The sequence below is a fragment of the Diplotaxodon limnothrissa genome, linkage group LG3, assembly GCF_057381915.1.
Source record: "Diplotaxodon limnothrissa isolate DT_005_m linkage group LG3, D_limnothrissa_male_GT1.1, whole genome shotgun sequence".
Lineage (NCBI taxonomy): Eukaryota > Metazoa > Chordata > Actinopteri > Cichliformes > Cichlidae > Diplotaxodon > Diplotaxodon limnothrissa.
This window is the reverse complement of record NC_140598.1, coordinates 10542255-10567235: the sequence shown is the minus strand read 5'-3', so window position 1 is coordinate 10567235 and position 24981 is coordinate 10542255. Positions and strand designations below refer to the sequence as shown.

At 46.7% G+C, this 24981-nt stretch overlaps 1 protein-coding gene across 1 annotated transcript in view; it reads right to left on the bottom strand.

Moving 5' to 3' along the window:
- Nucleotides 1-24695, bottom strand: part of LOC146634429 (protein NLRC3-like) — a 219527-nt gene extending 194832 nt beyond the window's left edge. Inside the window, exons 1-5 of the mRNA XM_085349900.1 lie at nt 24681-24695; nt 18623-18717; nt 17064-17082; nt 16103-16199; nt 14171-15986 (exon numbers count right to left, since the gene is read on the bottom strand). Of these exons, the coding sequence (XP_085206026.1) occupies nt 14171-15986; nt 16103-16199; nt 17064-17082; nt 18623-18717; nt 24681-24695 (2042 nt within the window). The remainder of the gene's footprint in view (nt 1-14170; nt 15987-16102; nt 16200-17063; nt 17083-18622; nt 18718-24680) is intronic.
- Between the last annotated feature and the right edge of the window lie 286 nt (nt 24696-24981).

The window sequence follows — 24981 nt, the reverse complement described above, 5'->3', positions numbered from 1 at the left end:
ATTCTTTTTCGTCGACAAGAAGGACAAATCCCTTCGCCCCTGCATTGACTTTCGTGGTCTCAACAAGATAACCATCAAGAACAAATATCCTCTCCTCCTGTTGGCGTCTGCATTTGAGTTGCTCCAGGGAGCCACCATTTTTACTAAGCTGGACCTTCACAATGCCTATCATCTGGTTCGTATTCGAGAAGGGGACGAGTGGAAGACTGCATTCAACACGCACTTGGGCCATTTCGACTATTTGGTCATGCCTTTCGGTCTTACCAATGCTCCGGCAGTGTTTCAGGCTATGGTGAATGACGTGCTTCGGGATTTCATTAACCACTTTGTTTTTGTGTACTTGGATGATATTCTCATTTTTTCCAAGACTCGTGAGGAGCATGTTGAACATGTGAGGCTGGTGCTTCAACGGCTGTTGGAGAATCGCCTGTTCGTCAAAGGTGAGAAGTGTGAATTTCATGTCCCGACTGTGTCTTTTCTGGGGTTTGTGATTGATTGGGGGCAGTTGAGAGCAGATCCTGCTAAGGTCAAGGCAGTGGTGGAGTGGCCGGAGCCTAAGACTCGGAAGGCGCTCCAAAAGTTCTTGGGCTTTGCGAACTTCTACCGTAAGTTCATTCGTAACTTTAGCACTGTGGTGTTGCCGTTGACTGCTCTCACTTCTCCTAAACAGCAGTTTGTGTGGTCGCCCCAGGCCCAACAGGCTTTTGTGCGACTGAAGCTGTTGTTCTCGTCTGCCCCCATTCTCGTTCAAGCAGATTTGTCTCGACCCTTCATTGTGGAAGTGGATGCCTCGAATTCTGGTGTGGGCGCTGTCCTTTCCCAACGGGTGGAAGGTAGACTCCATCCCTGTGCCTTCTTCTCCCATCGTCTTTCCCAGGCGGAGCATAATTATGATGTCGGGGATCGGGAGCTCCTGGCGATCAAGTTGGCCTTGGAAGAATGGCACCACTGGCTGGAGGGGAGTGTGCATCCGGTGCTGGTCTGGACGGACCATAAGAATCTGTCGTATCTGCAGACGGCCAAACACCTCAACACCCGGCAAGCCAGGTGGGCCTTGTTTTTTGCTCGTTTTGATCTTGTCGTCACTTACAGGCCAGAGTCGCGTAACACCAAGCCAGATGCCCTCTCGCGCCAGTTTGCTCCCAGTGGGGAGGGGGAGGAGGAGGAGGAGGAGAGGACTATCATCTCGGCCAGCTGTGTGGTGGGTGCGGTGACGTGGGAGATCGAGAAGTTGATCAGGGAGGCTCTGCGACTGGAACCTGATCCCGGTTTGGGCCCAGCGGGCTGACAGTATGTTCCCACAGCTGTCCGTGGCAAGGTCATTCATTGGGCGCACACAGCTAGGTTCTCCTGCCACCCGGGTAAGAACCGTACCATCACGTTCTTACAACGCTTGTTCTGGTGGCCTGCTCTGGCGAAGGACGTCCAGGAGTATGTCGCTGCGTGTACCATCTGTGCTCAGAACAAAGTTCCTAGCTCTCTGCCCTCGGGTCAGTTACGGCCACTTGCTGTCGCCAGCCATCCATGGTCTCACATAGCGGTGGACTTTGTCACCGACTTGCCGCCATCTTCTGGTAATACTGTCATACTTAACATTGTTGATCGCTTTTCCAAGGCGGCCCATTTTGTGGCCCTGGCTAAACTCCCGTTTGCTTTGGAAACTGCTGAACTCCTTGTCCAGCATGTTTTTCGTTTAAATGGCATGTCCCAGGACATTGTGTCGGACCGAGGGCCCCAGTTTACTTCCCGGGTGTGGAAGGCGTTCTGTGCAGAACTGGGGGCCCAGGTCAGTTTGTCTTCTGGCTTTCACCCGCAGACAAATGGTCAAGCTGAGAGGGTGAATCAGGAGCTGGAGGACATGCTACGCTGTGTCGTCTCATCTAACCAGTCCTCTTGGAGCGAGCAGTTGGCCTGGATTGAATATGCCCACAACGCCAGTACGTCGACCGCAACAGGAGTGTCACCTTTTGAAGCCTCCCTAGGTTATCTACCTCCACTCCTGTCGATCATGGAGGGTGAGCTTGCCGTGCCGTCTGTCCAACATCATATTCGTCGGTGTCGGTGCGCCTGGAAGGCAACTAGGGCAGCTTTGCTTAGGACGGCGGAATGGAACAAGCATTTGGCGGACCACCGCCGCCGCGCTCAGGCGCCTGCTTACCGGGTTGGCCAGAGGGTTTGGCTCTCGACCAGGTACATTCAATTTCGGACTGAGTCCAAAAAGCTGGGTCCCCGCTTCATTGGGCCTTTCCCTGTTCAGGCGGTACTCAATCCGGTGACGTTGAGGTTCTCTTTGCCCCGCAATATGCGGATTCATGATGTGTTTCATGTTTCTCAGGTGAAACCAGTCTGGACCAGCCCGTTGTGCCTGCCTGCTGGGTCCCCACCACCTGCCCGGATTATCGATGGCGCACCTGCATATTCCATAATGCGGATTATGGACGCTAGGCGCCGCGGTAGGGGCTTCCAATACTTGGTGGACAGGGAGGGGTATGGTCCAGTATTCTCGATGATGCTATGGTGAGAGAATTCTGCAGGCAGCACCTGGACAAGTTTGGTCGGTCGCCGGGAGGCTCCCGTTAAAGGGGGGGGGGGGGGGGGGGGGGTACTGTCATGGTCCGACAGCCCTCGCATGGCTGCCTGCCCATGTGTTATTGTTTGCATGTTGCTCCCTTCCCCTCTCCCTCTCTCTCTCTCTCTCTCTCTCTCGGAACGGGATTGTTTACCTCCGAGCGGTGACAAGCATTCCCGAGAGTGTTCCCGCGCAGAGACTGGCCGCACCTGTTGTCGATTGAAGCCGACCAGCTGTAGCCAATTATCTGCCATCTCCGGGCTGCCTTTTTAACAGGGCGATCGAGCTTCGGTCTGCGCTGGATCATTGTGAGAAGCACGGTAGAGATGCGCAGATGGTTTTTGTGGCAGTTATGTTGATCTGAGGATTGTTTAGTTACTGTTTGTGTGTTTGCCACCAGGAGGGAAACGGAGAGGGAGATCACGGGAGCTGGACCGCCACTTGGGATAACTGTTTGGAAGGAGTCACTACGTGTGTTTTCACTTCACGGCCACGAGCACTGCTAGGAGGAAAAGGAGGAGACCGCACCTGGGCAGCCATCATTATATATATATATGTTATTGAACTGTTGCACCTTTACCGCACTGTAAATAAATCCACTGTCTTCTCCCAAAGGAGTCCTGCATACAGTCCTCTTTTCTACACCCACAATGACAAAATGTTGTGTATTAGCAGCAAGTTATTGAATCATTTTCCTGAGAAACCAAACAAAATGTTTGACAAACATGTTTTTACAAACTCAGTGTTGGACTTGGATCAGCAGGATAAGCTGATGTTTAAAGGCATTTGAGTCTCGCTGTATGAGAGTCCAGTTATTACTCAATATTTATGGATGATGTTCTTTCAGTGTTGCACTTTGTAGACGCTCCCTGAGCCTCACAGCCAGCTGCACATGGACCAGCTGACATTACCCAGCATTAGAGGCGGGTGTAAAAAAAAATGGATTTTCCTATTTAAATGGTTTTAATTTGAATAAAGCGATGTTGATTCATTCAATCCTGAATCGATTTTTAATACAAATGTATTTTGCCAACAACAAGCAAACAGATAAAACAGTAAATGAGAACAGCTAAACACACAAAGATGGAAACACAGAGCGTGGATCGTTCACTCGACGGCACGTACACGGACCCGCCGTCGGGGCTGAAAGTGGACAGCTCACAGACCCTGAAGCTGCAGGTTTCATCTGTCTCCAACCAAAACTGACTGAACCAGCAGCAGAAGAAGATCCAAACTACGCTTTACGTTTGATGAACATCGTCATGAATTCTCTCTGACTTTGACGTTTTCTTCCTGCACAGCTCTCTCTCTCTCAGTGTACTTCAAGAACAGTTTACCTTCAAAAATCTGTTTCCTGCATTATTCACTGCTTATTACGCACCAGTCTGCTGTTGTGTTCACTGCTGTCGGCCTCCGAAAACAAAGCCTCATTTCTGCTGTTCAATACTGAAGAAATTTAAACCTTTTAAAATGATGACAGAGTACAAACTCTCAGCTGTGTCTGTAATCAAACCTCTGTAACTTTGCTTCACTTCAGCAGCATCAGCTCATGTTCACATGTTGATTCATGGTTTGCTTCAGTTTTTGATGGACTGCAGAATATTTTGAAGGTTATCTGCTATAAAAAGCCAGAACAGGAAAATCTGCTTCATGTGTTTTTGTTTGATTCTCAGTGACTTTGACACAAAGGCCTCTGCTGTGATGATCACACCTCTGATCAAGTCTCACAGTGTCAGCTTTGTTTTTAGACATATGTGCTGATAAATGATCAGAATTATAATATTTCCCACTGTCTGTTGTGTGCCGTGACCTTTGACCTGCTAAAGACAGTCAGCTGTGGATTATTCATTGTTGTGTCTGAAACTTAGAACTGTGAGGAAGAACACTACACAGTTAATCAGGGTCCCCTCTCTCTGAATCAGGAAAGGTGGGCAGGCCGCGTGTGGGCCGCGGGCCATACGTTGAGTCTCACTGTTTGAAATGTGAACAATCAGAAATCTAGAAGCCTCGGTGGGAAAAAGTAAACAAAGCTGGGGCATAGAAGCAGAACCGAGTCGTATGTGTGGAGGGACAGTAACTGTGTGTATATGTAAGCATTTAAACACTGCAGAGAGTAGAATTAACAGTAACAGTATTGTAGAAATTCATTTCATCGAAACAATAACGTGGCGCACAGTGTGACGTCAAAAAATGCGCACACCTTTGATGATGCGTTTTCTCTGTTTTTCTAGTCCACACGTAAATGCAAATACGGAGTTTTTAAAAATCTTTGTTTTCAGTGACCAAAAACGCCGTTTACGTGTGGACGAAAGGTGCAAGAAAGATCTGCGTTTTCAAGACTGCCCGGGTACGTGTGGACGTAGCGCATGCACCAGTTTATTGTATTTCCAGACTTGCTTTCAGCACATTTACAGTGCACGCTACTCTGTTTTTTTGTCAGACTTGAAATAGCCGAAATACCTTCACACTACGGAACTTCTGTGGCTCTTCCGTAGGACAATCTCTCCGGCATTGGAACCATCATCTGTTTTCTCTTCGGTAACCTTCGGTCACGCTCGGTTGATTTTTCTAGTCGGCACACTCATTTCCTCCATTACCCGGGCGGCTGGCTGCTTCCCAAACAAATACACATGTGCGGCTTGGCACTTGTGCTGTACGTAACAAGTCACGTGACGTGACGCTGCGGCTGTGATTGGTTCGGCTCTGCGCTACTTAATTTGGATTGGCTGTTTTTTTTTTTTTTGTTTGTTTTTTGTAAGAGGACAAGAGCGGCGAGGTCTATCGCAATAGTTTAATTTTTCTATCGAGAAAAAGTTATATCGCGATACATATCGTTATCGTTCTATCCAAGGTTATTATCGTTAACGAAAACTAACGAAATAACGAAAACTAGAAGTGAAAAAACATTTTCGTTAACGGAAATAAAAATAAAAACAAAAAAAGGAAAACTAACTAAAACTGTAATGAGTGTTCACAAAACTAACTAAAATTAACTGAATTTATAGCAAAAATGTGTTTAGTTTTCGTAGATGTGTGTGTGTCATACAATAGTCAAGGGTGAAAATGAAGTTTAGTTTCCAGATTTTTTTTCTTGCTGTGTCTCATTATGCCAGCAGGTGGCAAGTACGTTAGTCGAGTCGTCTGTGTTGCTGCTCCGTCCACGCGCAGAATCATGTCAGGAAAAGTCGGGAGAAAGCGCCAGAGTCCAATTTGGGATTACTTTGAATATGACTGTTTTGGATAAAGCAAGTGTCTTGTAGTGGAAAGAGACAAATTATGAGGGACATTTCTAAAGGGAAAAAAAATCCCACAAACCTTAAAGTGCACTTGAAAAGCTCACACAAGAAGGCTAACCTAGCTTACCTTGAGAAGGTAAGGGAGCGCACTCAAACCTCATCCCCAGCAAACAGAAGCTAACCCCAGGCAAGGCAGCGTGATGCATCCCGAGACAACAGGACGGGGATATCTACATAACTGTGTGAGTCAATTGCCTTCAAAAGGTTTATCAATTCACTTGAACCAAAATTACGAACACCCGGTACTGCAAGAGTTAATAGTCTCATTGGGGCCAAGATATAAATTTTATATTTGCCTGGTATCAATGCTTGTTCATCTGCCTTTATTTATTTATTTAAAGAACCCATAGGTGGGAATGTGAGTTGTCTGTCTCTGCGTGTTAGCCCTGCGACAGACAGGCGACCTGTCCAGAGTGCAGGGTATGGTAGCTGGAATAGCAACATACCCAAGGATAAGCAGAAGAGCATGACTGATATGATGAAACTGGGATTTTGTTGCACTTAATTATTGCAAACACAACTAAAACTATAACTGAAACTAATCAAAACTAAACTGAAACTAAGGATTTTCAAAAAAATAAAAACTAAACTAAACTAGCAAACAATTGGTAAAAACTAATTAAAACTGATATAAAATTGAAAATCTGAAGTCAAAACTAAATAAAAATAAAAACTAATGAAAATTGCAAAACTATTAAAACCCTGGTTCTATCGCCCAGCTCAATCGCTACCTTATCGTGGTGGAGGGGTTTGTGTGTCCCAGGGATCCCAGGGGCTATGTTGTCTGGGGGCTTTTGCCCCCTGGTAGGGTCTCCCATGGCAAACTGGCCCTGGGTGAGGGACCAGACAAAGAGCGATTCATAAGACCCTTATGAAAAGGACACCGAGGGAACAGTTTACTCTGCCCGGGATAGGGTTACCGGGGCCCCGCCCTGGAGCCAGGCCCAGGGAGGGTGCCCGAGGGCGAGCGTCTGGTGGCCAGGCCTTAGTCCATGGGGCCCGGCCGGGCACAGCCCGAAGAGGAGACATGGGCCCATCCTCCCGCAGGCCCACCACCCGCAGGAGGCGCCATAGGGGTCGGGTGCATTGTGTGCCGGGTGGCGGCCAGGAGCGGAGGCCCTAGCGGACTGACCCCCGGCTGCCAAGACTGGCAATAGGGACATGGAATGTCACCTCTCTGGTGGGGAAGGAGCCCGAGTTAGTGCATGAGGTTGAGAGGTACCGGCTAGATATAGTCGGGCTCACCTCTACGCATGGCTTGGGCTCTGGAACCAGTCTCCTGGAGAGGGGCTGGACTCTGTCTCAGTCTGGAGTTGCCCCTGGTGAGAGGCGGCGGGCTGGGGTGGTTATTCTAATATCCCCTCGGCTTTCTGCCGGTACGTTGGGGTTTTTCCCGGTGGACGAGGGGGTTTGTTCCCTGCGCCTTAGGGTCGGGGAACGGGTCCTGACTGTCATCTGCGCTTATGCGCCGAGTGGCAGTTCAGAGTACCCAGCCTTCTTAGAGTCCCTGGGGGGGGGGGGGTGCTGGAGGGTGCTCCACCTGGAGACTCTGTTGTCCTGCTGGGAGACTTCAATGCTCACGTGGGTAACGACAGCGAGACCTGGAGGGGCGTGATTGGGAGGAACGGCCTCCCTGATCTGAACCCGAGCGGTGCTTTGTTATTGGACTTCTGTGCTAATCACAGTTTGGCCATAACGAACACCCTGTTCGAACATAAGAGTGTCCATAAGTGCACGTGGCACCAGGACGCTCTAGGCCGTAGGTCGATGATCGATTTTGTAATCGTATCACCAGACCTGCGACCATATGTTCTGGACACTCGGGTAAAGAGAGGGGCTGAGCTGTCAACTGATCACCACCTGGTGGTGAGTTGGATCAGGTGGCAGGGGAGGACGCTGGACAGACCTGGTGCACCTAAACGCGTAGTGAGGGTGTGCTGGGAACGTCTAGCAGAGGCCCCAGTCCGCGAGATCTTCAACGCACACCTCCGGCAGAGCTTCAACAGCATTGGGGCAGGGATAGCTCAGTAGGTAAAGTGGTCGCCCCATGATCGGAAGGTCGGCGGTTCGAATCCACTTAACGGCTACCCTGAGGTACCCCTGAGCAAGGTACCGTTCCTACACACTGCTCCCCGGGCGCCTGCTTAGTGGGCTGCCCACTGCTTCACTGAGTGAATGGGTCAAATGCAGAGAAAAACAAGTAATTTCCCCATGGGGATCAATAAAGTATCCATTATTATTATTATTATTATTATTCCGAGGGAGACTGGGGACATTGAGTCCGAATGGACCATGTTCAGCGTCTCCATTGCCGAAGCTGCTGCATCGAGCTGCGGCCGCAAGGTGGTTGGTGCCTGCCGTGGTGGTAATCCCCGAACCAAATGGTGGACACCAGAGGTGAAGGGAGCCACCAGGCTGAAGAAGGAGTCCTATCGGGCTTGGTTAGCCTGTGGGACTCCGGAGGCAGCCGACAGGTATCGACAGGCCAAGCGGAATGCGGCTCGGGCAGTGGCTGAAGCAAAAACTCGGGTGTGGGAGGAGTTCGGAGAGGCCATGGAAAAAGACTTTCGGACTGCCTCGAAGAGATTCTGGCAAACCGTCAGACGTCTCAGGAGGGGAAAGCGGTGCTCTACCTGCACTGTGTATAGTGCTGGCGGAGCGCTGCTGACGTCGACTGAGAAAATTGTCAGGCGGTGGAAGGAATACTTCGAGGACCTCCTTAATCCCACTGACACGTCTTCCGAGGAGGAAGCAGAGTCTGGGGATGAGGGGAATGACCCGCCAATTTCCGGGGGCGAGGTCACTGAAGCAGTTAAACAACTCCTTGGTGGCAGAGCCCCTGGTGTTGATGAGGTCCGCCCCGAGTTCCTGAAGGCTCTGGACGTTGTAGGGCTGTCCTGGTTGACACGCCTCTGCAATGTTGCGTGGAGATCAGGGGCAGTACCTGTGGACTGGCAGACCGGGGTGGTGGTCCCCATCTTTAAGAAGGGGGACCGGAGGGTGTGTTCCAACTACAGGGGGATCACACTCCTCAGCCTCCCTGGGAAAGTCTATGCCAGGGTGCTGGAAAGGAGAGTTCGTCCGTTAGTCGAACCTCGGATACAGGAGGAACAATGCGGTTTTCGTCCTGGTCGCGGAACACTGGACCAGCTCTTTATCCTCTCCAGGATACTTGAGGGTGCATGGGAGTTTGCCCAACCAGTCTACATGTGTTTTGTGGACTTGGAGAAGGCATTCGACCGTGTCCCTCGGGGTGTCCTGTGGGAGGTGTTGCGGGAATATGGGGTGTCTGGCCCATTGCTATGGGCCATTCGATCCCTATACAACCGTTGCAAGAGCTTGGTTCGCATTGCCAGCAATAAGTCGGACTCGTTCCCGGTGGGTGATGGGCTCCGCCAGGGCTGCCCTTTGTCTCCGGTTCTGTTCATAATTTTTATGGACAGGATTTCTAGGCGCAGCCAAGTGGCGGAGGGCTTTCGCTTTGGTGGCCTCAGAATCTCATCTCTGATTTTTGCAGATGATGTGGTTCTGTTGGATTCATCGGGTGGGGGCCTCCAGCTCGCACTGGAACGGTTCGCAGCCGAGTGTGAAGCAGCGGGAATGAGGATCAGCACCTCCAAATCTGAGGCCATGGTTCTAAGCCAGAAAAGGGTGGAGTGCCCACTCCGAGTCGGGGATGAGTTCCTGCCCCAAGTGGATGAGTTCAAGTATCTTGGGGTCTTGTTCGCGAGTGATGGGAGAAGGGAGCCGGAGATCGACAGACGGATTGGGGCTGCAGCTGCAGTAATGCGGATGCTGCACCAGTCCGTCGTGGTGAAGAGGGAGCTGAGTGTAAAAGCGAAGCTCTCAATTTACCGGTCGATCTACGTCCCTACCCTCACCTATGGCCACGAGCTGTGGGTAGTGACCGAAAGAACGAGATCGCGGATACAAGCGGCAGAAATGAGCTTCCTCCGAAGGGTGGCTGGCCTCTCCCTTAGAGATAGGGTGAGAAGTTCGGCCATCCGGGAGGGGCTCAGAGTAGAGCAGCTGCTGCTCCACATCGAAAGGAACCAGCTGAGGTGGTTCGGGCATCTGACAAGGATGCCCCCTGGGGGCCTCCTGGGTGAGGTGTTCCAGGCATGTCCCACCAGGAGGAGGCCCCGGGGCACACCCAGGACACGCTGGAGAGATTATATCTCTCGGCTGGCCTGGGAACGCCTTGGTATCCCCCCGGATAAGGTGGAGGAGGTGGCTGGGGAGAGGGAGGTCTGGGCCTCTTTGCTTAGGCTGCTGCCCCCGCGACCCGGCCCCGGATAAAGCGGATGAAGATGGATGGATGGATGGATGGATGGATGGATGGATGGATGGATGGATTAAAACCCTGGTTCTATCGCCCAGCTCTACTTTACCATGAAGATCCTCAGTGTGGATCAGTATAATATCAGCCTGATGTCTGCAGTTTAGTGTCAGCACAACTTTCACATCATATTCATCTCAGCACAACTAAAACATGCTGACTGACCTCAGAGTTTCAAGTCCACATCCTGGACTCTCCAGGAAACCACACAGATGCTTCACTCCTGAATCCTGCAGCTTGTTGTTGTAACTCAGGTCCAGCTCTCTCAGATGGGAGGGGTTGGACTTCAGTGCTGCTGCCAGATAATCACAGCTGATCTCTGACAAACCACAGCTCATCAATCTGTATAAAGAATGAAAGATGTAAGTTTATTAGACAAAGTGTGAGCTTGAAATCATTCAGTGTTTCATCATCTGTTCAGAGCTGAAGAAGGTTCAGAATGTAGAAGTTTAGAAAATGGAAACTCCAAACAGCTGAAGCCAACAGGAAGCAGCTTCAAACAAACACAACAAGAGAAAAAACTCTGAATGTTTCACATTAAAGTCGTACATTTATCATAAAAACAGGACAAAGACTTGAAAAAGTCGTGTTTTTCCTTCCAGGAACCACAAGGCTTCGCTTTTAAAGGTGAAGTGTGAAAGAAATGGACATATTTGAAGTCCAACACCTTTTTCCAGTCACATTATTAAAGCAGACAAACTACAAGCTCATTTTCATTCCAACAAGTCATCTTCTGACCTGGACTAACAACACTGGTCTCTATGTGCAGCTGGCTGTGAGACCAGTGCTCAGGGAGCGTCTACAAAGTGCAACACTGATAGAACATCACACACTAATTTGCTTCCATCATCCAACCTGAAGAGGAAACAGAGACGCCTCCCCTTCAAAGTAAAAGCTGCTCCTTTTGGACACAGTATCAAAGAAAGTCTACAGTATAACATAGAAAAGACAGAACAAAGTTTTGGTTGTTTTTAAGTTGTGCAGAAATGAAACTACACTAATTAGGGGAGGTACGGGGAGGATTCGCAGCAGACAGCAAGACTGCCACGTCCATGCGAGAGAGCGATGGCTACGATAATCTCTGTTTTTGTCTCCCTATATAATGTTGTACAGCCCATTTGAGGGTTATCCTCTCTGTGAACCAGATGCTTCATTTCACACAGAGGTCCACCAACTCAATTTGATCAGTTATGGAACGATTTACCTCGACAGGCTCCTTCACTCGCTGCTTTTAAACCTCCTTTAAAACACACTTTTACTCCCTGACCTTTGAGAAAAAACTCTGAATGTTTCACATTAAAGTCGTACATTTCTCACAAAGCTCAATTATGTGACAGACATTTCATCCCATGTCAGTTTGGCCTCATCCTGGGCCGGATTATCCAGCACACACTCTGACCACAGGCCCAGGGGCCACGCACAGCTGGGCTCCATCCAAGAGACAGGAAACAAACCAACACAATAATAAAAAGCACCATGTGATCTTCTTACATCTTCAAGACAAACATAGTAAAAACATGAGCATATTTGTTTCCTGATAAAATGATGTGACAGGTAGAACAGAGTAAAGTGGTGGTGTTACAGCCTTTCTCCCCTCTGCTGCCAAGGCTGTTAGTCTCTCCCAAACTCAGCTACAGGACTTCCAAATGAATGAAACTAGCAGAAGTGGCTTTACAAATGAAAGAGGAAGAGGAGAAGAAGAGGAGAGGGAGGCCACCCTGACCATCACTCCAGCTGAAAACATCACACTTCCATTAAAGTTGGTGAGAAAATGTTGAGCAGGATGAGCTGCTGGCTAATCTGGAGGCTGTAGCAGCAGCTCACAGTCACAGTGGATTTCCACTCATTAAAAAGCTCTGGCTGCTTCATTTCTCATCTCATATCAGAGACTTTAATGCTTCACTGAAGCTGTACTGTGATGCTTCCATATTCCAGTGAGGCCTTGTTACGTTCCCCTGGGGGGGGGGGGGGGGGGGGGGGGGGGGGGTCTAGGCGGTGAGGGGGAAGTAACAAAAGTGACCGGGTCAGAAAAAGGAGTCAAGGAGGCGAAACAGTTTAAATAAAACAGTTTTATTGAAGTAAGTCAACTAAAAGAGACGGACAAGCCGTTATCACCATAAAACACCAACAAAACACAAACAAAACTCAGGCGTTGGTCAAATAAAGCAAAAAGTCAAAAGGAAAGCGCAGCTCACTGGCTGGAAACACCACAAGACACACAGCTCACTAGCTGGAAACCACTCTACTGGCACTCTGTCCCAGAGCTCACCCTGCTCTGGGCTTAAATACCTTTAATTGCTGATGGGAGTCAGCTGTACAGGAGGGAAAGGTGGCATCTCAGGTAGGAGGTAGTGGGACACGCCCACACAGGCACCTTCAGGAGGAGAGAGAGGCCCTGCTAGGGCCGTAACAGGCCTCCATAATGATTTCAGCTGTTCTGTACACACACTGTGTGCCCTGTATGGCTCAAAGTCTCTGCAGCCTGTTTTTATCTGCTATCATCAGATCTTCATCATCCTCATTCACATCCCTCATCTTCACTGACTGATGGAGCACAACATGAACCTGTGGAGGCTGAAACACTGTCCTGTCAAACATCTCCCCGTCACCACTCCACTTCTGTCAGCCTTTAAATGAACCCTGCTCAAGTCTGTCACTTTTGTTTGGAGCCAAAAGGAAAAACTGTTGTTCAGTCGCTTGGAAAGACAACATTTCTGAAAGCACTCAAACTTCTTCACCTTATGGGGTGGCTGTAGCTCAGGTGGCAGAGCAGGTCAGCCAATAATCAGAAGGTCGGTGGTTCGATCCCAGGCTGCCTCCTGGCTGCATGCCAAATATCGTTGGGCAAGATACTAACCCCATGTTTGCCTACTGGTGGTGGTCAGAGGGCCCGGTGGCGCCTGTGTCTGGCAGCCTCGCCTCTGTCAGTGCGCCCCAGGGCAGCTTTGGCTACAAGGTAGCTTGCTATCGCCAGTGTGTGAATGGGTGGATGACTGGATATGTAAAGCGCTTTGGGGTCCTATGGACTAGAAAAGCGCTATACAAATGCAGGCCATTTACCATTCACATTTGTCTTAAGACACATCCTGAACATTTAGGAACTAAAGAAAGATTCAAACATCAATCAAAGACCTGAAATATAGAAAAACTACAACAGCCGCAGTCAGTGAACTCACCTCAGAGTCTCCAGTCGACAGTTTGGACTCTCCAGTCCAGCACACAGAAGCTTCACTGCTATGATATTATTGTGTTATTTTGTAGCTGAATACGATGTTTGTGTGATTATCAGTGAAAGAAGCAGTGAGGATGATGGAGAGAGAGAGAGGACAGAGGGTGAAGTTAGAAACACTAAAAGGATTTTTCATGGATTTCATGGATGATTTGAGTGATTTCCAGCAGGACACTTAAACATGTCAGTGGACGTCCTAAAGAACATATTCATTAATATAATAATACACTTTATTCATAAAGCACACTAAAAAACCAAGGGTATACCAAGGTGCTTGACAAGAATAAAATAGGAAAAGGGAGATGGGAGGGAAAAGAGGAAGGACCAGGCACGTATCAATTATAAAAACCTTGACAATCATAAGATATAAAAGTAGTTCACAAGCATAACGGATAAAAACTGTACCAACGCACACCAAGTGTTAACTAGGTGGAAAGGCAAGATTAAACAAATAAGTTGATAAATTGATATGAAACGTGTCATTGAACAGGATCAATATCAGTGGAAACATGGTGGAAACAGCTGTGACTGCATGGATGTGACACACTTCAAATCTGTTCTCCACTCTTGGATTTGGGATCCATGGAGCTGCTGCTGAGTCTGCACAATAAAGGAATGGTGTGGAAGGTTGCAGCGTATGGACACAAACACTTTGTGGTTACAATCTGATTTTATTTTCAACATTAAACTACTAACCTACACTGATCAATGATGTTAATGATCACATCTGGACTCACCGAGCCTTTCTGCAGTTCCTCACAGCTGGAATCAGTCTCTGTCGTCCCCGCTCTGATGTTTTGTACTTCTGCAGGTCAAACTCATCCAGAACCTCCTCTGACATCTGCAGCATGAAGGCCAGAGCTGAGCACTGGATCTCAGAGAGTTCCTTCTTTGACTTCAGGAACTTTTGGATCTCCTGAAATAATGAGAGGTGGTTCATCTCCATCAGACAGTGGAAGATGTTTATGCTTCTGTCAGGAGAGATTTCATCACTGTTCATCTCCTTCAGGTTGTTGATGACTCTCTGGATGGTTCCTGGACCGTTCTCTGTCTCACCCAGCAGACCTACTAAGAGTCTCTGGTTGGACTCCAGACAGAGGCCATGAAGGAAGCGAACAAACAGGTCCAGGTGGCCATTTTCACTCTGGAGGGATTTCTCCATGGCTCTCCTCAGAAATACATCAAGTGATTGGAGATCTTTGTTATCAAAAACACTGGAAATCATCTTGATTAAAGATTTTGATTTTAGAAACATCTTCAGCACCTTTGTCTTCCTGTTGGTGTGACAGTGGAACATGTAGACTGCAGCCAGAAACTCCTGAATGCTCAGATGAACAAAGCAGTAGACTGGTTTCTGGAAGATCACACACTCTCTTTTGAAGATCTCTGTACAAACTCCTGAGTACACCGAGGCCTCTGTCACATCCAGACCACACTGCTCCAGGTCTTCTTGGTAGAACATGATCTTTCCTTTCTCCAGATGTTCAAACGCCAGCCTCCCCAGCTTCAGAAGAACTTCCCTGTCAGCCTCCGTCAGCTCCTGTGGACTCGTCTCACGTCCCTCATGGTACTTGTTCTTCTTCCTCTTTGTCTGAACCACCAGGAAGTGTGAGTACATGTCAGTCAGGGTCTTCGGCAGCTCTCCTCTCTGCTCTGTAGTCAACATGTGCTCCAGAACTGTAGCAGTGATCCAGCAGAAGACTGGGATACTACACATGATGTGGAGGCTCCTGGATGTCTTCATGTGGGAGATGATTCTGCTGGACAGCTCTTCATCACTGAATCTCCTCCTGAAGTACTCCTCCTTCTGGGCATCAGTGAAGCCTCGTACTTCTGTTAGCCTGTCAACACATGTAGGAGGGATCTGATTGGCTGCTGCGGGTCGGGAAGTTATCCAGACGAGAGCCGAGGGAAGCAGATTCCCCTGGATGAGGTTTGTCAGCAGCTGGCTGACTGATGACTCCTGTGTGACATCAGACAGCAGCTTCCTGTTGGTGAAATCCAATGAAAGTCTGCTTTCATCCAGGCCGTCAAAGATGAACAAAAGCTGAGAGACAGCCAGCTTCTCTGCTGTGACCTTCTGTAATGTTGGATGGAAAACATGGAGCAGCTCCAGAAGACTGTACTGCTCATCTCTGATCAGGTTCAGCTCCCTGAATGAAAGCAGAACCACCACACTGACATGTTGGTTCTCCAAGCCCTCTGCCCAGTCCAGAGTGAACTTCTGCACTGAGAAGGTTTTTCCAACACCAGCCACGCCGTTGGTCAGAACCACTCTGATGGGTCTCTGTTGGTCAGGTAAGGCTTTAAAGATGTCCTGGCACCTGATTGGAGCATCATGGAGGGCGTCCATCTTGGAAGCTGTCTCCAGCTGCCTCACCTCATGTTGGGTATGAACCTCTTCACTCTGTCCCTCTGTGATGTAGAGCTCAGTGTAGATCCTGTTGAGGAGGGTTCTACTTCCTGTTTCATCACTTCCTTCAGTCACACGTTCACATCTCCTCCTCAGACTGATCTTATGTTCATCTAAAACCTCCTGCAGACCAACATCTGCTGAAAGAAAGAAAAACAATGAGACTAAAGAGAAAGAAAACTCTTCAATGTCTGAACAACACAAGAAGTCCAGTTTTCAGAAATGAGTCCATCAGCAGACAGATGTTCAGTCTTACTTTGTACACAGCTGCTCTGACTGGCTATCTGCAGTCCAGCTCTGCCTCTGGATCTTTCTCCACACTGGGGACAGGAGGAGTCTCCTGATGAAGCAGACTGGTCCCAGTATGAGGAGATGCACTGTCTGCAGAACCAGTGTCCACAGCTGGTAGAGACTGGATCCTTCAGGACGTCCTGACACAAAGCACAGCAGGACAGCTGCTCCTCCTCACAAACACCACTCCTCTTCCTCTCTCTGTGAACACATTTCTTTATCACTAAAACATTTACTGTCAGTGAAAAACATCCAGATGTGACCAAACTGCAGTTTCTCACAGTTCCTTTGATTTCATCAACACTAATGAGCTGCTCTTCCTGTCTGCCTGTCTCATTAAACACTAAGTGATGAATACAAACTCAACACTTCCTGCAGACTTCCTGACTTCACAATAAAAGCTTTCCATCAGAGAGAGACAGTTATGACTTTCACTGTTTTACAGCCGCTGTGTGCAGATTATCTGGGTCAGTTCACTCTGAAGCAGCTTAGAAGTGTCCGTGTAGAGCCGTGGTCTGACACACAGAGACTTCTGATTTTCACTGTTTAAACAAACATGATGAAGATGAGCAGGTTTCTCTTCTAGTATAAACTCTGTGTCTCTCTGGCTGGCTCATGATGGCTTTTCAGGTTTTATGTTTTGCTCTCTCCTGCTAGCGTTTTGCCTGCCTGGGTGGAGCTTGTAATGGCCTCTCGCTCTTGGTCCACACAGTTATGATGATTACACCACCTGTTGCTGATTCACCTGGGCTTACCGGTAACCATTTAACGCTGCGGCATGGAGCAGTTTGTCGCTGGGACATTGACCCTCCTGTGTTCATGATCTCAGCTCCTTGCTAAGAAATCTCTCTCTAAATTCACCAGTTGGGTTAACTTTGAGTATACTTTGAGTAAATATTTCCCCGGACCTGGTTACAGACGCTTACCTGTGACTCCCGTGTGTGGCTGTGTGAGTGCAGAGCAGGACAAGAGTGACTGAAGAGGAGTGAGTGTGGACTCCCTTCCCTCTTTTCCCTGGAGCCCTGGACCCCCTCCCCAACTCACTGTACATATATAGAGCACTGTGGTTCACCCCTTTGGCAAATAAACTGTCACCTTTTTGTTTGTCAGAACTCAGTCTGTGCTTGAGTTCCTCTGTTAGCCATGACATTTTGTTGGTTCTCTCTCTTCAGGTCCCTGTAAGTGTTTGATCTAAAACATTATATTTATTCTGCTTTGATTGTTTTGTGTGCTGAGGGACATTGTTGCACGATCCACTTTTTCTTATCACTCAAATATCCTGATACTTTCAGAAAGTTGGAGAGCTCTCCTGGCTTGCTTAGTCTTTGCTCTGTACTGCAGTACTTGCACTGGTTTCACTGGACAAGTCTGCATGTGAATCTACAACTGATCTGACATTGTGGCACAAACACAGTAAACAAACACTACGAGCACCTTGTTTCATGTGCAGTGGCTTTCTTCTCATTCTGTTACTGAACACTGTATGAAAAGCCTCTCACTGCCAGCATCCTTCCAGCCCCATGACAACAAGACCAACTCACATCTTCACAACACCAAGACTTTTTCCCCTTTTCTTTGGAGAAACTGAGAAGCCAATAGGATTGTAGCTCAAACTTGTCCACAGTCCTGCTTCATCACTGCTCACTCCTACCTGTGTTGGTGCTCAGTGGACAGTCATAACCTGCTGCTAGCATGAATGCTAAATGTACTGCTGTGGATGGTCAGCAGAACAAGATGTTGTCAGTTTGACTGTTTGCTGTATTTAAAGTGTTTTTCTCAGTTCATCTGTATTCAAAGTGCATTCGGGGCTTTAGCTGACAGCTCTTTGTGCTAACAAACTAAACTCTCTTAGTTTAAGCCAGCAGACTTTACCAAACACAAAGCCTGATGCTGCCTCCACCAGCTTGTGTGACTGGTGTTTACAGCAATGAAATCTAAATCACACTAATGTGTCCTCCAAGGTGTTTGGTGGGAGCACTGAGTGAAACATAAGAGCTCTGGTAAAATAACAAACAGGGCTGTGAGAGCAACTGAAGTGATAAAAATACTGTTTAAAGATAAAACACAGTTTGATGTTCTCTCACCTAACAAAGTCCAAACCCTGTGAACTATTTTAGCTTTAATAACTGTGGATTCAGGTATCTTGAACCCGTTTTTGGACATTTGTAATTAAATATTTTAAAACTCCATCAAAGACTCCTGATGTGGCTGTTTGGAGAAGGAAAAGAGGGACAAAGTGGAGCGTCGAGCTGAGGCTTCATTCACTGCAAACCTACAGTTATGTTTCCTTATTTCTGCTGTTTGCATGTTCACAGCTGAAATAAAGCTGCCTCTTTGACTTCATCCTGTTGTGTTTGGGTCCAATCCTGCCTGCCACACAGCGCTACAGGACAAAGTCTAAGATTTTTTACCTTTTTAATGAATCTTTGGTCATATTTATCCAGGAAAACACAAACATGTAAAGGAGTCATCACAGTTCTCTGACCTGGTTGGTCCAGGTTCAGCACTGAAGTCTGGAGGGTAACGTTTGGACCAGTCACTCCTCACAGACGGACAGCTGGATCCTGCAGACTGTGACCTCTGACCTCTGCAGACACAAACATGTTTTATTCAAATGATCAATTCTGTGATAAAGTGATTGAAGCAGCTGTGATCACACAGACTGCAGATAATGCAGCTGTTTCCTGTCAGTAACAGTCCCCTTAGATTAGAGTTCAGCTTTTTACAGGAAAACAAATGTCCCTGAATGCAACAGTGAGACACAGTCTGCCTGTGTGGCTGTGATAGCTGCCGTTAGGAGCGCTCATGTGTTTGCAGTTAGACGAGGAGATGTTACCATCATGGACACGTTAACAAATCCTGCAGCATCACGTGGCACAAACACTTTGTGTTCCTGTCATCTGCAAGCAACAGGAAGTTCATTAATAAAGGCGGGATGGAGACGTGACTGTGATGGTTCTCCTTCATCCAGCTGTTACACACATCTGGGCTCGCACAATGAGCCTTTGTCTAATACAGCAGCTGCTCTCTGAACACTTTTCTGAAGAGTTTAATAGTTTAATTATTTATATAGCACATTTAATTACAACAGGAGCGTTGACCAAAGTGCTGTACAAGAATACAACATACACAATAAAACAACTTAGAGTATTAAAAGCAAACACCAAATATAAATTAACAAACAACTCTCATGCTGTATTAAAAGCCAGTAAATAAAAATGCGTTTTAAGATAAGATTTAAAAAGATTGACAGTGGGAGCCTGTCTGATGTGTAGGGGTAAATTATTCCACAGCTTAGGCGCTACGACTGCAAATGCTCGATCACCTCTATGAACCAGCCTCGACCTTGGTACGGCTAAAAGCAAAAGATCACTTGATCTAAGAGATCTAAGGGGGGTATAAGTCTGCAAGAGGTCAGACAAATACCCGGGAGCCTGTCCATTCAGGGCTTTGTAAGTCAACAATAAAATTTTAAAATTAATTCTGAAGCGGACAGGGAGCCAATGAAGGGAGGCAAGTACCGGGGAAATGTGTTCACATCTTTTAGTACGTGTCAGAAGACGAGCTGCAGCATTCTGGACCAACTGCAGCCTTGCCAGGCAGGTCTGGCTGACTCCAGCATATAAGGAGTTACAATAGTCCAGCTGGGATATAATAAAAGCATGAATCGCTCGTTCAAAGTTTTTAAAAGATAAAAATGATCTCACCTTAGATAAAAGCATCAGTTTGAAGAAAGACCACTGTACAACTGAGCTAATTTGTTTTTCAAAGGTGAAATTGCTGTCAAGTATAACCCCCAAATTTTTGGCATGTGATTTGACAAAAGGCTCAAGACTGTGCAGGTTAAAATTAGAAGTGTTGGGATTGCCGCTTGGTCCAAAAATTATCACTTCGGTTTTGTTCTCATTGAAGTTAAGGAAATTAGAGGCCATCCAGGATTTAACTTCACCGAGACACTGAAGTAAGGGTTCTAGTGAGGCAGGACTGTTTCCCTTCAATTGAAGATAGATCTGAGTATCATCGGCATATGAATGAAAACAAATGTTGTATTTTCTAAAAATTAGACCTAAAGGCAGCATATAAATGGAGAACAATATTGGCCCCAGTATAGATCCCTGGGCAACACCACAAGTAAGGGGAGCTGAGGAAGAGATAAAATCACCAAAGCTCACAGAGAAGGTCCTGTCAGACAGGTATGACCTGAACCACTCTAATGGGGTGCCCTTTACGCCACAATGCTCCAACCATGAGATTAAAATGCTGTGGTCAACAGTATCGAAGGCAGCGGTCAGATCTAAAAGCAGAAGCACAGCTGAGTCACCTGAGTCAGTGGCTAATAAAAGATCATTAAGAACTTTTAAAAGTGCAGTTCCTGTGCTATGAAGAGTTTTAAAACCAGACTGAAACCTCTCAAGAACATTGTGTCCATTTAGAAAAGATTGCAGCTGAACAGAGGAGCTGCACAAACTTTTGTTTGCTTTCTAGAGCAGCGTATCAAAGTCAAACTACCCACTGCTAGCAGCTGTTTCTATCATAGTTTAGGATCCAGATGTGTGAGCTCTAAATTTACACCCATCCATCCATCCATTCGCTTCCGCTTATCCTTTTCAGGGTCGCGGGGGGCGCTGGAGCCTATCCCAGCTGTCATAGGGCGAAAGGCAGGGTACACCCTGGACAGGTCGCCAGTCTGTCGCAGGGCTAACACATAGGGACAGACAACCATTCACACTCACATTCACACCTAGTGGCAATTTGGATTATCCAATTAACCTATCCCCACAAGCTGCATGTCTTTGGACGGTGGGAGGAAGCCGGAGTACCCGGAGAGAACCCACGCAAACACGGGGAGAACATGCAAACTCCACACAGAAAGACCCCGGCCTGATGGTGGAGAGACTTTAAAATCAATGGGGGAAGTTCTAGACCGGCAACTCTTGAAGGACACAGAGCTGGAATCTGAATCAGAGTCTGAATCAGGTTCAGGTCCAGGCTGGTTCCTGTGAATAATGATGGAGCAGTGATGTGAGTGCTGAGCTGTGACATGGAGAAGAGTCATGGACAGTTAGAGATGGTCATCTCACCTCTGAGCTTTGGTCTGGCTCTCATGTTCCCCACACAGAGTGCTTTTAGAGGGAGGGACTCCCTCCTCTCCGTCCTCACACTGATCCATGCTGCTCAATTCACATCAGCTCACACACACTTTCTACCTTCACCTGCAGAGGAAACACAAATCATTCATGTGCACATCAACTGAAATCCTTCTTTCCATCATGTGTGCTGTCCAAATATCAGCTGCTTCTTTCCTGCTTCATCTCAGTGTCAGCTGAATGCAGTCAGACAGCAGTGTGAGGCAGACGAAGCTGCCATCAGCTGCTCTACTATCAGTCCAATCGATGGAGCCACGAAGCACACACGATGCATTCACTGACACACACTGATTTACTGTGACTAGAAGTTTCAGTCAGTTCAACAGGTGTGAACAACATTCTAAACGAATACGTCAAGCTTGGATTGCAGAGGTCAGACGAGTGGATATCGAGTTCTCTGCCATCCCCAATTTTTTGTTGGTTTGCTCGCAGCATTTTCTTTCTGGTGAGTTCTAAATAAATTCATATCTCTCTTAATAGGCTTTTAGTGTTATTTTGAATGAAGATAATTAGATAAAGCATCCTAATGTGTGATGCTGCAGAACCACGTCATGTTGACGGAGAGGCTTTTCATTTGGCATTATTGCACTCAAACCAGCATATGAAATGGATGTAACACATCCAGACTGGGCTCCAACGCTGCACATGGGGTACGACGACATACCTGTGTCAAACTTGGATCGGCGCACAACACTGCTTGATAAGATTGTTAAGGTGTGCTGTGTTTTGGTGAATATGTGCCCCAGTGTGGTTGTCAAACCAGGGCCAAATGAAACTTGCTCTTGTTGAATATTCATAAAACTGTTGTGTTGCATGTACAGTTCATTGTAAATAATTGTACTTTCTGTAAAGTGATTTCAATAAAACAGAAAAGTATGTTAATTTTTTTTTATTCAAGATCTGTTCACATGTACTTAGCAAGTACATACACGTGAAATGCAAACTATTTACATGGCAACGCACAGCTTGCATCAATCGTGAATCGTTCATCTAGAGCAATTTTTGGGGCAGCTGCTGAGGAGAAGTCAATGTTATGTGCAACCTCAAGCTGTATCTTGGTCATATGGTCAACGTACTCACAATGTGGAGGCTTAAAAACGGCCAAATCTTGTACCCAACCGTTTGTGAATTAGATGTGCGCCTCCAGGAATTCATAATTCCGAAAATGATTCGCCGTGTATGCGCTGACTCCACAGACAAGGTACGCGAAAATATCGGGATAGGACAACGGCGGTAGGCTGTCTGGGTTTCCGCTCCGCTGCCTTATTTCATACGGGTCCACATTACCGATGCACGATATTTTGTCCAAGTACCGTCTTTTGGCGTCTTGGCGCAATCGGTTGCGATACAGCCCTTTGTCTTTTGCGCTGATTTTAAGCATGGTTCTGACAGTCCTGCTTCCAACACAGTGTGTTTGTTTTGATTTGTGGCCTTCTGACATGGTGCAGCAATCCCACAATGCACTGCGGTGTGATGTCAACTCCAAAGCCCTATACGGCAGACGGCAGAAGTGGAGCGGCCAAAGAGTAAACCTTCAAAAGTAAGTACTAAATATTATGTCACTTATTTATGTGCAAATGTTTAATAATGAAGAACATTAAAACATTACTGTTGGCCACATGTCGGCAAAGTTATGTGACATTAGTGATGTTTGTACTTTCAGCGTTTACTTGGTTTTAAAGCCTCTACTTCAAAATATATATATGTATAGTCGACCTTAATCTTACAGAGAATGTGATGATTTTGTGGATAATTAAAGTCAGTCATATATCCACAAACACAACAAGCTGAAAGTCAGTGATGCTGCTCGGTTTGCAGTCCTGAATATCACGGCACAAGCAGGATTCACTGCACTGTTAATGTTAGCTGTGTTATATTGCTGCCTCTGTTCGGTGGTGTCGAGCCAAACGGACTTTAACGTGTGTTTGAACGAGCTGACGGTTCACTCGTTAAGCTGAAAGAAAGACGCTTTAATCACAGCAGTCACACATGTGTCCACTGCACCATCTGGAACTCTTCTTGTTTACACTCGTAATAACACAAACACTAAATCCTGCTTCTCTGGTGCTGTTGTGTAGCAGTGTCTACACCTGAGACTGTCACCTGTCTGTCTGTCCTGCACTCTCTCTCTGTTTCTTTCTCTCTGATTGTGGAATAAAAGTATGAACATGTGTTTATAAGTTACACTTGTGTTTGAATCCTGCAGCTTATCACACATTTGATTTCCATGTGTGACAACTGCAAGTGTCCAGAGTGAGGACAGACTGAGGGACCCACTGCTGAACATCATCTGTGAGGCTTTGCAGCCCTGATGATCCACCAGGACAAACTCAGCAGTGTGTGAGGAAGAGGAGGAGGAAGAGCCAGCAGCAGCTGACAGATGGAGAGAATAGACAGACTGTTCCCTGTTTGTGAAGGACTGCTAGGAAAGTTTAACATAACTGTCTGTCCTGAATCAGTCTTATTAGGTAATGTTCAAATAATGTTATCATCCCAGTGTTTTCAGTGTGGGAGAAAGTACTCAGGGCCTTCAAGTTACACACTATGAAAGGCAGCAACAAGTTTAATGTTCAGAAACCTAAAGTATGTATCAGCAGCAGAATGGAGCTAAAATAAATGTTTGTTTCAGTTCTATAAAGCTTTGAGTATTTTGGATCAGTAGCACTGCTGTGTTTGTTGCATCATATTGCTGTAACTGTTTATATGCTTTATATAGTCTGAGGTAAGTTGATCTATAGTGTTACATCATATTCTATAAGGATGTTATGTGTTTGTAGACTTTCTGCCCAGTTTGACCCATTTAGCAGAAGTCAGCCTGTTTAAGGCTCTGATATCTATTCTGTGTGACTTACAGCAGTTATGACATGGTCTGATTTTCTCACCCAATAAAGGAATATTTCATATATCAGTCTACTCTTCATTCTATCAGACGCAGTTACCACAGCTCGCACATTTGCTTTTTACACATATATGTAAGCATTGAGCCAAATTTAGTAATGCCAACATATTAAAAGAACAATATTTGTCTCATATATAATACATCTATAGATACACTGTCAAAGATACTTGTCTTTGATTGAAGATTTAAGGTGATAGGAAATAAAAATAACTGCAACTTGAATCTTTGACACAGAGTTCAAGCTCACTGCTGTAATATATATATCATAATAATCTGACAATACTATAATATTGGCCATATTATATTTACATTACCACAGTGAGATGACTTTAGTCTCATGAACAACATGAGCTAATTGTTATTTACTAACTAATCTTAAACGACTGTTCAGTACAGAAATGAAGCCCAACAATCATGTTTTACAGTCCTGTGGTCTCAGCCTCAGATACTCAACTAATCAAAGTGATATCATGACAAAAATGGCTGAGCAACAAAACATTTTTCTCCTTCATTTCTGTCAAACAAAGCTGTATGAAACGTTTCTCGCTGTTAGTATCATGGTTGCTTGGCAACCTGAGCAGCGCGACGAAGGCTAGACCGTCCCATTTCACAAACCTCTCACTTCCGCACTTCTCGTAATTATAGTACGCACCGTACGTAGTACGCGTAGTGCGCGTACTTCAAGCGTGCACTCTCTTAATTGGGACACAGTACAAACTACAAGTACACAAAACAGGAACGTAGCTCAGAGTGGCGGACACACTCGGCCTCGTTGGTCCAGCTGTGAGTCCGTTACCG